The 15511-nt window shown below is 32.6% G+C and overlaps 2 protein-coding genes across 2 annotated transcripts; both read right to left on the bottom strand.

Moving 5' to 3' along the window:
- Window positions 1-5149: 5149 nt before the first annotated feature.
- On the bottom strand, window positions 5150-6350 carry LOC17897827. Its single transcript, XM_023789917.1, has one exon. The coding sequence runs from the start codon at window positions 6093-6095 to the stop codon at window positions 5457-5459; it is 639 nt and encodes a 212-aa protein (XP_023645685.1). The 5' UTR covers window positions 6096-6350; the 3' UTR covers window positions 5150-5456.
- Window positions 6351-12270: 5920 nt separating this feature from the next.
- Window positions 12271-14009, bottom strand: LOC17899704. The gene is made up of 4 exons (XM_006305254.2): window positions 13823-14009; window positions 13526-13729; window positions 13216-13431; window positions 12271-12968 (listed from the first exon to the last, which is right to left on the bottom strand). Exons 1-4 carry the CDS (start codon window positions 13823-13825, stop codon window positions 12651-12653), a joined length of 741 nt encoding a protein of 246 aa, XP_006305316.2. The 5' UTR covers window positions 13826-14009; the 3' UTR covers window positions 12271-12650.
- Window positions 14010-15511: the final 1502 nt, after the last annotated feature.

Genomic DNA, 15511 nt, shown 5'->3' with positions numbered 1-15511 from the left:
CATCATCACTTTTTATCCTTTCACTGAGATTGTCGGCTTACGTTTCATAGCGTATAACTTTAACAGAGATCCTGTATCACACATTTTCATCATAGCTAAATTAATATCGCCAATTGATAATCCCTGAATAAACATGTTCTATGATATTTATTATGATCTTCACTTAGTGAAAAAAAAATGGATATAGTTGAAAGAGTGCGATTTTTGGTGTCAATTTGGGTACAAATTAAAGATTACACTAAAATGATGTTTTGATGTCCCATTGGAGATGCATGGCCTTACGAGTAGTAAGGACACACATGTAACCATGGACCCCTAACACCGCCCAAATGTCCACTACCTAAATAAATAGGGTCTTATTTCTCTCTTTGCTATTTGTCTCAAACCTAATTATTTTTCCTTATGTAGATTTCTAATTAAGGACACTAACTAAGTAACTATATCGTTAAACGATTTTTAAAATTATATTTGTCGTCTTGTAATACGATGGTTGTTTTGAGAGATAAGCATGATAACCCAAAAATAATTGAGAGGTCAGCATTATTTGAGTGGTTTAGTCAAATTAACGGCATACTTTGGAGGGGGGGGGGGACATGCTTTAAAATTATTGTAATTATTGTAATCAACCACTTTCTAAGTGTTAGTTCTACTTTCTTCCTTCTGTGGTTTAAAATAATAATAATTCAAATTATTAATTAACATTATCAACACACTCTTGAGTCTTGACCACTGCAACAATGTAGACACATAGAGCTAATAACTGAGATTTGTATATAAGATATGATTAGTGGGCAGCTTTATTTTTATGACAATATAATGCCTTCATGCATGATGGCATGAAAATGTTTAATAATGTACACTCAGCCTCAGCTAATGGACTCTAAATACATACTAACTAGTAACTAATCAATATATTTATATTTTAAACATATTTTGACCGGCCAAAAGCCACATTGACTGGTAAATGAAATACATGTGATGCCATGATATTAATACATGAACAAAAAAATTATATCAATCAAGGCATATAATAGTTGAATCATCATACTAAACAATGTTATCATTCGTTGAGTAGGTTTTAGAGATAGTGGCCGGGAGAATGTTACCGGCCGAATAAATCGAACCATCCGTTAGTTAATTAAATCGAATCACTCGTTAATCATTGTTAGATACTCAAATTTTATTAATGAAAGATCCAACGAGTATTGTAAGGATAATATGACTTATAAATGGTTCATATATGGCAGTTCTTTCGAGTGTGAAGTCAGTTTGAAATCACAGATCAAGAAATCTTCACATATAAGTTCTCTGGATCAAGATACAAATTTTTTTTCCTCGAGAGGGATACTACCAAGTACCATGAGTCTGAATGTATCGTAAAGCCATATAAATGTCAACAAAGAAGGTGATCTAGTTGATTTCTGATCATATCCAGAATACTGAACCATAATGCTCATGGATTGTATTAAATCCTGAAGAAAAGATTTGTGGGTAAATCCAAAAATTTAGGGTAAAAGATAAGTGGTTTATAATAAAGACTTAAGCGTAATACTGTTTACCAGTAAATATGACGTTAACTTTTTATAAGGCTGATTTGTTTCTTTTTTTTTTTCTTTGCAATTTTGCATGAGTTTCAAGATATGTGTTTTTTTTTTTTCCTCCCATATCTATGTACGTTGAATATAATATGTACAGTGTTTTAATGGACCTATGCGAGGCCGAGAGTAAAATGTTGCATGGTACGATAATGGGCCTAGTCAGTCTAATTTGCGCGTAAAAATTATACACAAACATCGTTGTATGCTGTTTTTCTTATAATTTAACACAAACATCTTTTCATATATGAAGGAAGGTGAAGGTCTATAGACTAGAAATCTATAATGTTTAGATTATCATATACATTAATGTAGTTCGACGTATATTACTTGCTTACTTTAATCCGAAAATAGCTTAACTTTGAATTAAAAGACGACGATGATAAGCCAACCAGCATCCTAAATTATTATTTCAAGTATTTTTCAAATTGGAAATCAATTTCCAGAAAAATAATATTGTTATGTACCCCCCCCCCCCCCCCCAATAATATGAGGTTCATCTCCTATTATGCAAAAACAGAACAAATTTTTGAATCCACCCAATATCCACGTGAGTGTAAGAGCCTATGTATCATTCAAAATAGATAAAGTCGAGATCTTATCAACAAATCAAAGGTCCATGACAAATCTTGACGAAAGCTAACGATAACTATAATACATATTGAAAATAATTGCTTGTTTAGACAGCGATATTGAAAGTGAAACCCTTCCGCCCCCAAAAACATTAACTAAGCCATTACTCCAATTTTTCTTATAAATCTGACATTTTTAGATAATCCCTTTTATAAACTCACTTTTCAAATTAACTTATTCTTCTTAGAACTGCATCATTATATAATTAATATATACTATCGTTTGTGTTCATAAAATTCACTACAGAATATCAATATATATATTTCTGTCTAGACCCGAAATTATTACAAGAATCAGTAAGAACAAAATAGATGAAAGAATTAAGAAAATTAATAGGCATATTCTATTAATTTCTCTACAAAATATCTCAACCTCCCTAGTTATTTGCATATTGCTTTTTCGTTAAATGGTTATTATCACATATCAACGTATGGTTCTCTTCCTGTAGTGGTCATTTCGTGAATATGTTCAACTCGGATGACTTGGCTAGGGTCTACAGTAGTGATGTTAAGCAAATCTGAAGGACAAGTCGTGCCTGAAGTTGTTTTCATGCAAATCTTGAGAAATATTCGTTTGTTTTGTATGGTTTTTGTCACGAAAGGGAAATCAATTAATCAATGATTGAGTTGTTGTTTTTCACTACTAAAGGGTTTTTTATCTACGATTGAGCTTGCTTTCGTACGTATCGTTATTTGCTTATTTTGTGTGTTTTTCCTCAAAAAGGTTTATGAATAATGAAATGGAAACCAAATGTATGATTTGATTTGTTTTCGTATTGGATTTTGCTTCTTCTGTTTTCCCCGTCAATGACGGTCTATATGTCGCAGAACTGTTACCCCCTCTACCTAATTTTGCTACAAATTCACACTCGTATAAGAAGAACTAGAAGTGCGTGTGCGTCTTGTGTTGGTAAAATGGTATATATTGTGTAGTTCATAACAAAACTATATCGTGTTCTAGTTATATCAATCAATACATGGAAGTCTTAAAGATTTATTTTTATAAAAAAATATGTATTTATATATTTAGAATCAATAATGAGAGTTTGATTTTTGGGATAACAAGCTAAATTTTTAACAATATGTGGAGGATAGCCATCCCAATATAATACGCATTAAATTTTCAATATCAAGACCAGATTTGATTTTATATGGAAAAAGGTATCGATATGTTTTTCTAAAGTCGCATGTGAGCTATGCACATTAATTATAAGTTTGAAATATGTTCATCGGAAAAAAGTTTCAAGCTTATCCAACCGGAACCATATTTCAAAACTACTATATAGGAGAATATCTAATGGTTTCTGGTCAACGTAGGAAACTATTCATAAACTATTGAAAATTTTACGCATTTCTGTTGAATCACCAAAACTGATAGCAAACCTAGAAACCAAAAAACCAAAAAACCAAAAACAGATTACAAACGAAGGAGAGTTGACATTCTAGTCTAATCAACGGATTCAATAAGGAAGGTCCAATAAGGCGATTTGGTCACTCGTCTAAAAGACTTGACGCCAAATTTTGTTCGGTACATACCAACGATCATCTTATCATACGTGGCAACATAGGCCTATTCTCTCTACACATTGTAAAACCTACCAAAGGAGCTCTTTTTTATCTTCTCTTTTTATTTTTCATTGTAAAAAACTTGTTAACAACATGTCTAGCTATATAACGGACAAATACGATCAAACCTGTGTGGTAAAATACAACAGTTTGTACCATATTCATATTTTACTTTTTCAGAAAAAAAAAAAAAAGTATATATAGAAGCCATTGCAATAAATCTAGACTTCATATATACCACATAATTATCTATTTTTCTATTATGACGCACGTTTATGGTAACTTAATCTAGTAATATGATATAGTTAATTAATGACATCGTCGCCTCCATATACAACCTGTCTTTGTCGGAGATTTGTTAGCCAGTCATGTCGGAGGACTTGCTATTTTAAGAGCGAAAATAATGAATGTTGATTTCTTAACGTTCAAACAAATCACCAATTCAAGCCTCCACGATGTTCATATAATACCGCTTCAAACCATACGTGGTTTCATATATACTCCCTAGTGGAATCTATATTTTATTCACACCACGTCTCTGTTTAGAATCAACACACATTTGAATAGTACTTTATATGAATTTATTTTGTTTACGTCATATATTTATTGTTTTTTTTAGTTTATATTACATTGTCAAATTTAGTCACTAGGTTCATCAAACACGAAAGCTGCTGAAACTTCTACAAGGTCTACACTTGTAATACCATAAGTAATTCCCTGCTAGTAAAATTTCTTTGGTTATATACATATATAAATCATAGCTTAGAGAGGACTAACATAACTAGGACGTCTTAGTCAACAACTAAAAATTGACATTGGTTTTTTTCACACACAACATGTGTAATAAGGATTTGATCGACACATCAACAACACATCAAACTGTATTCAACGAATTAAAAGTAAGTATCATTGATTTGGTATCTTCTCGACAATGATAAGTAGGTTAAAAGGATCCTTGCAAATATTATAATATAAAATCTTACGAGATTCTTTAAAAGCTATAATTGAATTTCAAAGTTTGATTTTAATTTTGCATAGAATAACTGCTTACTTTAATGATATTGAATAAGTATCTTAGAAATGTTTTGAGTAAAATTTCCTTGGCTGTGAAGCCAAGATTTTAGTTAAATACATTTTCCAATTTCCACCTTAATTTTAACCGTCATTGAAACTACATAGTTGTTATGCTTCCTCCCAAGCCTAATTAAAGCTCACTTTACATACAATTCAAAAGGTTGTTCAATATTACAAACTCAGCATCAGAGTATACCTTTTTCACGTAACTTTAGCATCAGATTATACTTTTTCACGTAACTTTTAAACATTCGATAAAAAAAAGAAGAGCCACATTATAGATTTACAATCATCAGTCTAGTGACCGTATGGTTAGGATCACTAAACTGAGAAAAATCATAAATCATATATTATAAATTCTTGTTGGTAAACATATATGATTGTACATGACAAAAATATACAATCAAGCGTATAAGGAGAAATATACAAATGTTTTCTTCGTGAAAAAAAAACTATATCATCAGTTTGTAACAAACCAAAAAAATAAGTAAGTATATATGCTTCTTCTAATATATTTTTTCATTCTTTCTTTTGTTTTCTAATTTATTTGGTTCCTCAAAATTGAAAGCAACTTGATAAATAAACAAATCTAAACGACGGAGCCTTCATAGATCGTTGAAAGCTTCAGCCTAAAGGATCGAACCGCCAGCTTAGCTCTTTTAGAAGTATATCTTCTCAAATTACTTACCGAACCGGACCGGTTATAACCACTCGAAGCTTTAAACGGCGCGGTTTTATAACCACTCACAAACGGCCGTCCCTTCTTAACCGTCGATTCACTCCCATTTCCGTTAACGGAATCGTTAGACCCCGTCAACATCATCACCGGAGAGATTCTAACCTTCTTGCGCCGACGAGACTCTTTCCCGGCGGAGTTCTGTATCGCCACGCTGGCTTTAACGGCGAGAGCGGCCATATCAGACGCCGTTAAACGGTTCTGACGTTTAGAAACCGGTAAGACGAAGTAGATCTGGTCGGCCTGAAGCGGCGTCTCAGATTCTATCGCCGGGATGAAGTCGTCGTAGTAGAGAGAGTCGGAGTCGCAGATGAAATAAGAAGAAGATCTAGAGGAAGACGAAGATGAAGAAGCTGCAGCTGATTCGGCTTCAAGAACCTGAGATGCCACCACTGGAACATTGTACTCACGTAGATCGCCGTTGACTGTCACGATCTTCACCGTCGGTGATGCATTTGAATCTTTCCGGTTAAACGATACACAGATTCCCATTATGGTTGAAGATGATACAGATAGAGAGAGAGAGTAAAGGAAGAAGATGAAGATTAAGTGAATGTGTTTATGATACGAACGCGTCTAAGAGAGTCGGTCATGGTAGGGTTATTTATAGAAGTTGGAGAGGGGGATGATAAATCCGGTTTGTGTGTGATCCATAATAAAAAAGATTGAAATTACTAAACCGGTTACGGTTTGATTGTTTTGAACCGGTAGGTTTATGTTTGTTCTCTGTCGTCTGTCCATTAAGTAGATTTTTGTCACGCATAGTTAAAAAAAGGACATAATATAAACTTTCCTTTGTTATATACCTCCTAATTCACTTTCCTTTTCATGACCTAATTACTCCCATATTATTTTATTTATCTTGTTACTATATGAGTTGTATATATATATATATACTGTCAACATATATATGTCCTAAAAATCTTTCTGGTTTGATTGAATTTCTACATATAGATTCTAAATATATTGACAGTATACATAATTATATAAGTTGTGGTCATGTATACGAGTGCGTGTGCGTAACAATATTTAACTTAACAAAAAAATTTCTTTGAATTGAATGAATGCTCTTAATTATGATTTCTCTGGATCGCCCCAATTCCCAAATTTATAAGTTAAGTAGACGATCATGTCGTTTTCAACTTCACTATATATACACTAAATGAAGAATTATGACTAGTTGTAAATGAAAAAAAAATGTAAAAGAAAATAGTATCACTACAGTCTACAAGATCAAAAGAAAGCAAAATTTCCTTAGTCGGGGATACTTATTTATATAGTTTGATTAGATTTAGATAGTAATCAAGCGTGTAATTAACAAAAAAAGGTGGGAAATGAAAAGAATGAAAAAAAGATGGATGGGACAATCTGAAAGCAAAATAAGCAACGACGCCGTTGGAACGTACCACGCGGCTCCCAGTCGCAAGTCATGACAAGTGGCCTGTTGAAACCCCAATACCGCAACTTGTATTTGACTTTCACGTATTGATACTGTACAAATTTCAAATTTAGCTAAAAACGTAATTTTATTTAATTTACCCATGCATTTTTTATTGGAAAAATATCATAAACTTTTACAACTTTCATGCACGTGCGAGTCAACATCATTATTACAACTTTTTGTTTTGGCGGCAGTTTATTAACTTAATACAAGAATTAGGGAGTATAAATTATACTCCAGGTTAGTCAAATTTGTAATTTTCTTTTTGTCGGCAGTCAAATTTTGTAATTTATCCAGCTGTGTGTTATTTAGTGTCTCATTATAGTAATTATATAGTAACTTGCAGTGGAGAGAGCCGTACTTACGTACTTTTGTTTTGGTCAACAAAACTCAACATGGTAAAGAAAATATCTTCAGTTTTTAGCCGAACCATGTCAACTCGAACGGGTCGCATGCCATGCATAATAAATCAAACAGGCTTCACATGTTCACACGTTGACTTATTTGGTAGACCGAGCTAGCTATCTATAAATACGTATACCCGTGATTTAAATTGAACCTTTCTTTTATATACTTTTGCAGTAAAGTTCAACATTTAACATTTGACATAAATTTTCTGGATGTGACGACGGAGTATCTATACCATTACCAACTTCAAAGTTTGGAGTAGAACTTACATATACGGTCAAACAAACAATATCACATACCCTACGACCTACGCTACAATAACTTTCCTTTTTTCGGGTATGTAACGCCGTACAATATTATTTCAAAACACAAATCAAGTAATAAACTTGTAGGTGCCTAGGCATGTAGTATACAATAGAGATGTTATTATCGATCGGTATTTCGGTTTTATTATTTGTGTATTTTTTTTTTTTTTTTTGAGTTGGGTTCGATTAAATATATAGTTTGATTCTAGTAAATCTATATATAAATGAGCTTTAACCCTTTGACCACATCTATGTCAGCCAGTTCATTTCAATTTTGTTGGAATGCGTTTTGGCCTTTAGCATATTATACATCTAGTTCAATTTGGTTAGTAATGTTCTATTAAAACTATATATAAACTCGATTCTAACCAAGGTTATTTTACGTTTGGTTTAGTTCTAGTTCACTCAATTAAGTAAGATTAAAATGTTCATCCCTAATAGTTATAACTAATTGTTATTTATACAGGACGAATCGAACCTAATAAATATGAATAAGAAAATTCCATATGAATAAGAAAATTCCAAATATAAGTTACTTTATCAACCTATATATATGTTTTATTTTCTCGATTGTCTCTTAATAGTGCTATTTATTCTCGGTTTTGTGAGATTATCAATTGGTAGAGACGTAGAGTCTAGTCAAATCTAATGGACAATATTAGACATGATGTTCAGAGAAATAGTAATTGATGTTAAGTAAAACATACTAATCATATTCATTTGTCTTTAAACGGTGTTTAATTTTCTTTGTGTCGGTGTTTCACGCATTTATCTAATTAGCGACGTACTTAAAAGCACACATTTTATATCATCTGCAATAAAAAAGTTTAAAATTTCTCAAAAAACAGATATCTAAAGTCAGTAGTATTGTATATATAAACTAATCTGTGTGTAAGAGCAAATAAATGTATTGAAATTTGTTCTACAGTTTGATTATATGGATCAAACTGATTGCTTATATATGTAATACTAAAATACACATTTACGTATAGTTTCGTTTATGTGTGTGCGTCAGTTTGTACAAATACGGGCACACCTGGCACGTTGTTGCAGCAACTTCGTGTGCACAAAATTAATTCACAAGAAATTCCACATGAGATCAAATCTTCACACGCATCAAATCAATTAAACATCATAATTAGGGACCAGAAAAGTTAATGTGGTTTGCGATATGTCGTTTGATTAAGCTGACGATGTTCACATGTTTGCCCGACAAATTCGAATTTAATAACAACATATCTATCATATCAAAAACAAAATAAAACAATTAACAACTAGAAAAATAACTCCAAATAAGACGGCAGATATATAAGCCATCTTTTTTGTGGACAGGACCTTGTCACACGTCGCCTTGTTCCTTTACCAAAAGTATTCCTAATTCTGGTTTATATATATATATTCTTAGTGTTGATAACTTGCACTTAATTATAAGCTCCGATATTTTTCTGAACATGTTCCATATGGAGGTAGCGTAGAGTTGGGGTTATGAAGGCCCATTTATTATCTGAGGCAAAATGGACCAGTCCAATGGGCTTGTATAAGTTTTCTATAGATGATGATTAATTTCTCTTGAAGCCCATCGATACTTATAAATATAATACAGGTGCTTTGATTTTTCCTAGAACATGGCCTTGAGAATTTGTATCTCTTCTCCAATTGTCTCCATCTTACTTTTTGGTTCAACCAATGTCTGTTTCATGACTCTAGAATGTCCTCATATATACAAAGATCTAGTTTTCATTAACACACACAAAACACAAAAAATCATTTTGTCATAATAAAAAGAAGTATACAGTTCTTTATGATTATGCCTCCTTGTATCAATGTACGAAAAGTTAACTTTCTTCTATTTTTTTTTTCTCCAACTAGAACGTATCAAACATTAGAGACGAATATTTCAGAAATTTATTTCGACCATTCTTGTTTCACATGCAGCATTCAAACACACTATTTATTTTCTAGTAAAACCTTTTGTTTCGAAATTCTATTTTATTATAAACGTTTTGGCAATCCACGTAGCTGATTATAATTCATGGAAAATTGATAGAGAGTCTTGCTAATTAATCTAAACAGAAAAAAAACTATTTGTCAATGTATAACTTTTTTTGGTAAAATTTGTCAGTTAGTTGCAAATTCTCCACCCACAAACGTCAATTTACATATAGTAGATGTTTGCAGAAGCACACCAAAGTACAAGTCATTCACTGTCGAACTTGGTTTATATATACATCTAGGTATGAAAATAACATTCCTCAGAGGAATATATATAGAGATATATAAATTTCGTCGTGATCTATAGATATAATATGAGTTTTTTAAGAAGATGGAAACCCACGGACCATAAATGGCCTTAGCTTATACACATATGGCCCCATGCTGAAAACTATCCTTGCCTACCTTTTTTGTAGTGTATATGTATATAACCAATGTATGAATGACTTGGTGATCAAACTAAATATAATATCCGAGAGTTGCTTTTTATATCTAAATTGATAAAACATGATCCAAAAGAATACAAGACAATTAACAATAAAGAGACCAATAAGTAATTCGTGGTCCACGAACCAAGCCTTAATTATGAATAACAGAACATATCCGCGCGTTCTAGTTTACTTTGATGTATAAGGTTTAGCTTTCGTTACAATTGTTTCTATACAATAGTGAATAGGTCAGTATTTTTATGTATACTATGGACACTCTTGCTTCCATCGTAATTTTCGTAGATCGAAAATAATAGGGTTATGAGACAAAGAGAGAACGGTAACGGGGTTCAGTTCCGACATAATGTGAACTGAACTTAAACAATCACCTAATGTGTGAATGTGTTTGTGAAACCTGAAAAATAGTTCAAACTTTTGTGTCTTCTCTTAATTGTCAGTAGTACTAGAAATTTTATTTTATATGCTAACGCTATTATGATCATAACTATTAAGAGTTTATTAAGAATTATAGTACTTTATATTCCACATTAAGTAAAGTTACAAAAAACAAACAAAATATCACAATTCCGAAAGCGACACTAAAAACAATAGAGGGGGAATAGTTTAAAGACATCATCACAAACAAATCCTTATCCCAGCAGCATTTGTCGTGTCGCTAGGCTTTCCCATTAATAATAATATTATTGATTACTTAACGTCTTGGGAGACTGAACAAGATAACTCCACACACACACACACACAAGGTCTCTCACGTTGGTCCCCCTCTCACACTCTTCATCACACGTGTCGTATTCTTAGTGGGTTTACTCGACACGTGTCGTAGTCCGAGTGACGAGGATGCGCAACTGGCTCGAAGTCCGACCGAAAAGTCAGTAGTACCCTCTTATTCGGTCGCTGCCTAAGCCGGTGGGGGCTGTCTACGATTACGTGGCAGAGCCATCGTCCTTGGCCGCAATACTATAGTCTCAGTTTTGTATATACATGTTTTGTTTTTTGGCAAGAATATAGTTTTGAAATAGCATAAGGTTCTATCCAAATGAATAAGAAATACTGAAGTTTCTTGTTCTAATATGTTCTTTCTATTCAAAGATTTGAACTGAGATCCAAATGCATACATTTGTTGTGGTGGCCTCCACAATTGTTTTTCTTAGGGTAACTACTAAATTTAAACAAGCACACATTTTCAGTTGTTCTGATCACAAATATTTTTGTGTAACTACGGGTTTTGATAAACGAAAGCTACAAAAAATATAAATGTTAAAAATATGTATAAGAGATTGCCTCTTTCCAGTAATGTTTTGATGTTAAAATCTTGATGATAAACATGAAAATCTGTATTCCCAAATTGAGAGAGATTATGGACCAGACGACTCTAAAATTGTGAGAGGGATTATGTGATGATTTTAAAGAAGAACATATTGTGTGAAAAAACCTTGTACAAATGACCTCCAAATCATAAATTTGTGGGATAGACTTAACCAGCCAGAGAAAACGATTTTTGTGTGTCGGATAATTTACGAAACTGCATTATTAAAAACATTATCTTGTAGTAAAATCATGAAAAAATTGTCTAAGCAATAAAAAAGAAAAATCTGCCAATTATTCGATTCCGTGGATTAGTGTAGAGCTTAAAAACATGATGTTGAATAACAATAACAAGAGAGATCATAGAAAAAAAGAAATGAACACCCGTCTCTTAACGGTGAGAGAGAATCGCAGCCTTTCGGATTCTACACGGCTCTTCATTTTTTTTTCTCTTCTCTTCTATCCACTTGCATGCTTACTTTATTTTATATTGCATAATAAATATTCCTTAGCGTATACTATTATAATATTCTTCTTGATTACGTCAAACTACAACAAATCAATCAATAGTATTTTGAAAACTATATGTTTCAGTGACACTCCTTGCGACTTTTTATTATATATACAAACTATCTTATAAGTATGACGACATTACTTCAGTTACACATTATCATACTATTAGTTTTTAATCGAGTCAGGATAAGTTAGAACTGTTTAATGTTACAAAAATGGTGAAGAGATTAGTTGAAGTTTAGACAACGCATCAGTTTAGTTCTATATCATTTCACTTGATATTATCATTATTGTATGAACAAAAATTAATGTACACATTACATTACATTACAACACAATACAAAGCCATACCTTTTAAACAAGCTAAACATTACCATACACTTTCACTATAACCCTAATTCTTCTATATTTATAAAAAATGTATTTATGTATTTGTGTCTAATTATTTTATCTTTTTAGAAAGAAAAAAAAACTATAAAAAAGAGAGTAGCCCATTTACAACATTACTACATCCTAAATTTCACCCCGACTTGTTACACTTTGTATTGGTATTTATACCATAATTCTATTTATACTTTAATTAATTATTACTATTATTATTATGGGGTTTGAAACTCGGTAATTATCTTTTGTTTTAGAACGGAGCACGGTGAGGCACACCCTTTCGTCGGCTTGAGTTCCGGTGATTGTATATCGGAGGTGTTCCCGGAGAGAAACTAAAACCACCTTCATCACCAGAGCTTGAAGACCGTTGATCACCACCTTGACCGTAGTCATCGAATCTGACGGTTGAGATCGAGAGACCACTCATCAAACGGTTGAAAGCATTGGTCTTGCGCATCTTAGTGGGTGTTGTAGCTTCATCTGATTCAGACCCACCTTGGTACTCTCTACCATGCTTCCCTTTCAAAGAGAAGGTTAGAGTTGAATCTCCTCTCTTCATTCCTCCAAGCTGAACAACAGTCAAAAACACAACAATTTAGTCATCCCATAAGTCACATTCAAAAATAGAGCATATCCAAAAATGAATCATGAACAAAACTTTAAAAAAAAAAAAAAAAATTATGTATTAAGAAGTGAAATGCGTGAATGGGTTTAGGAAAATTTTTATTATTTTTTAATGAAACTAATAGAAAAATTTTGTAAGACAAAAATGGTGGAAACAGGGGAAAAAAAAATAGTGATTTGTGGTGTGTTACCTTGCAGCCGAGAGAGCAGAAACGGAAAGAATCAAGAAGGCTTCTGCAACAGATTTCACAAGTGTTTGTAACACCTTTGCCTATTCTAGGCTGAGGTCTTTCATTGAGGAACACAATCTTTGCGCTGTTGATAATATACGTCTGAACGCAGGAGATGTCTATAAACTTCTGTATCTCATTCACTCTCACCACGTTATGGTACGAAGATCTTCGTATCTGCAAATTTTATAAAACACCAAATTCATTTCAATATACATTTAAAAACATGAGAGAGTTTTGAATGGGGTAAAAAAGGGAAGAGATGTTGGACCTGAACAACACGATGGTCTTTATGTTTGACTAAACAGTAAGAGCAAAAGGCATTTCCAGCACAATCAAGACAGAACAAGTTGCATTCGTTTTTGTTTGAATCGACGTGGATCGAACAGGGGACGAAGTAACTCCCTCGTAGCATTGGCATTAGCCACGGTGGACTCGTACAGTCTTCTTCCTCTTCTGTTCTTATCATCGGTCCCTGAGAGTACACAGAAGCCAAAAATCAGAAAATTGGAGAATGATAATAAGTCAAAACACACAAACAAAAAGGGGTTAAAAGAAGAATCATCACCATGACTTTCTTGTGATTGGCCTTGAAGGCCCCGAAGTTAAGTTTATGATGATGGTTTTCGATTGCCAGATTTGCGAGCTCTAGTGTGTACAGAGAAAGAAAAAAAAAACCTGCGAGAAGAAAGTAGAAGGAGAAGATTGAAGAGGAAGAAGGAAGTGAAAGCGGCTGCTGGATGAGAGAAATTAAAAAGAGGGTTTTATTGTTTCTTTTTTTTTTCCTTAAGGCGGTCACGATATGTATATGCGGTTTATATTTCATAGGAAATTAGATTTTTAAAATAATAACGTTTTATTTTTGTTTATTATTAAAGGTATCTTTTTTGTTTGTTCCTTAATTATATTTTTCTGACTACTTTATTTGGGAAAAATCATTATCTCTGCTTTATTTTTTAGTATTTGTTTTGAAGTCCTCCAAAGACGCACGTATCTGTGAATATGCGTGTCTGTTCAGTGTGCATCTAGAAGACCTTTAAGAAATTCATCAAAAAAAAAAGGTTACAATAAAAGGTAAAAATTGCGATATTATTGTTGATAAATAATTACATTTCTTGACATTTTCTGATATTTTATCCAAGACAAAAAAAAAAAACTTACGATATTTTGCTATGTCAATGGATAGTATATATATTAATATATATATAATTTTCAAAGGTACGATATAGCGGACAAACACATATGTGGATGTCAAATCTAGTTAAGCGCTTGAGAGTGATACAACAAGAATAAAGGAACTACCACACTTATCATTTTGAAAAAGTCAAATAAGAAATAGAAATTAAGTAATGGTCAGAATTAGATAGACAAATAGTATTATCCTAATAAATTGTTTTTTTTTAAGACAATTATCAGATCAACAAATAAATACTCCCTAAAGAGATAAACTGAAAAATAATAAAAATGGAGAGAGGTGGCGAGCGATGAAAAGCTATAGACAAAATCAACGGGTATTAGAAGAGACAGAAGAGAGTAGTCTAAGTTAGATGTGAGCCGTTGGATGAGAAAGAGCCTTCTCGTCTAATCCTTTTTTTTTTTTTGTCTTTCTTTCTTTTGGGACGTGTCGGACGCTTTTGCCCCGTCTCTCGTTCAGACTCGTGGCCAATCGAGAGCCGTCGGGTTAATAATAGAGTCGTAGGTCAGCGTTGAGCTGCCACGTTTACTTAACGTGATCCAAGAAACATTAAATGAAGTTCGTTTATGGTTAAAACTCTGATTTTGAAAAGTAGAGAGACTAGATTATATGGATAACAATGGAAATATTCTACTAGTAAAAAATAGCTAGATGTTAGATTCTCTGGTAAAAGTTAAATCATGTTAAAAGAAAAAAAGAAAGTCAAAACAAGTAGTCTGAGACTTTTGTACTGAGACGTCATTATGTGCAATGATGCATCTCATTACTTTATCGGGTAATGAAACGTGAATGTTACAATAAGGCCTTGAATGGAAAGCAATAAAAAGCAGATAAAAAGCAGTTTTCCTGCCAAGCAAATATACTGTCCTGTATATTTACCATTCAACACAAAATACATAAAGTGCAGTTCAGAAAAAAAAATATTATTAAAAAATAATTGTCCTGCCAGCAGATCAAAATTTAAAAGGAAAATTGTACTGCACTATGAACAGTAAAAACGCTGTAGATTTGGAGTGTTTTATCTGCTAGTTTGTTTGATCTGCTTTTGTTCTGCTTTATATT

The sequence above is a fragment of the Capsella rubella genome, unplaced genomic scaffold, assembly GCF_000375325.1.
Source record: "Capsella rubella cultivar Monte Gargano unplaced genomic scaffold, Caprub1_0 scaffold_1, whole genome shotgun sequence".
Classification (NCBI taxonomy): domain Eukaryota; kingdom Viridiplantae; phylum Streptophyta; class Magnoliopsida; order Brassicales; family Brassicaceae; genus Capsella; species Capsella rubella.
This window is presented reverse-complemented; position numbering and strand designations above follow the sequence as displayed.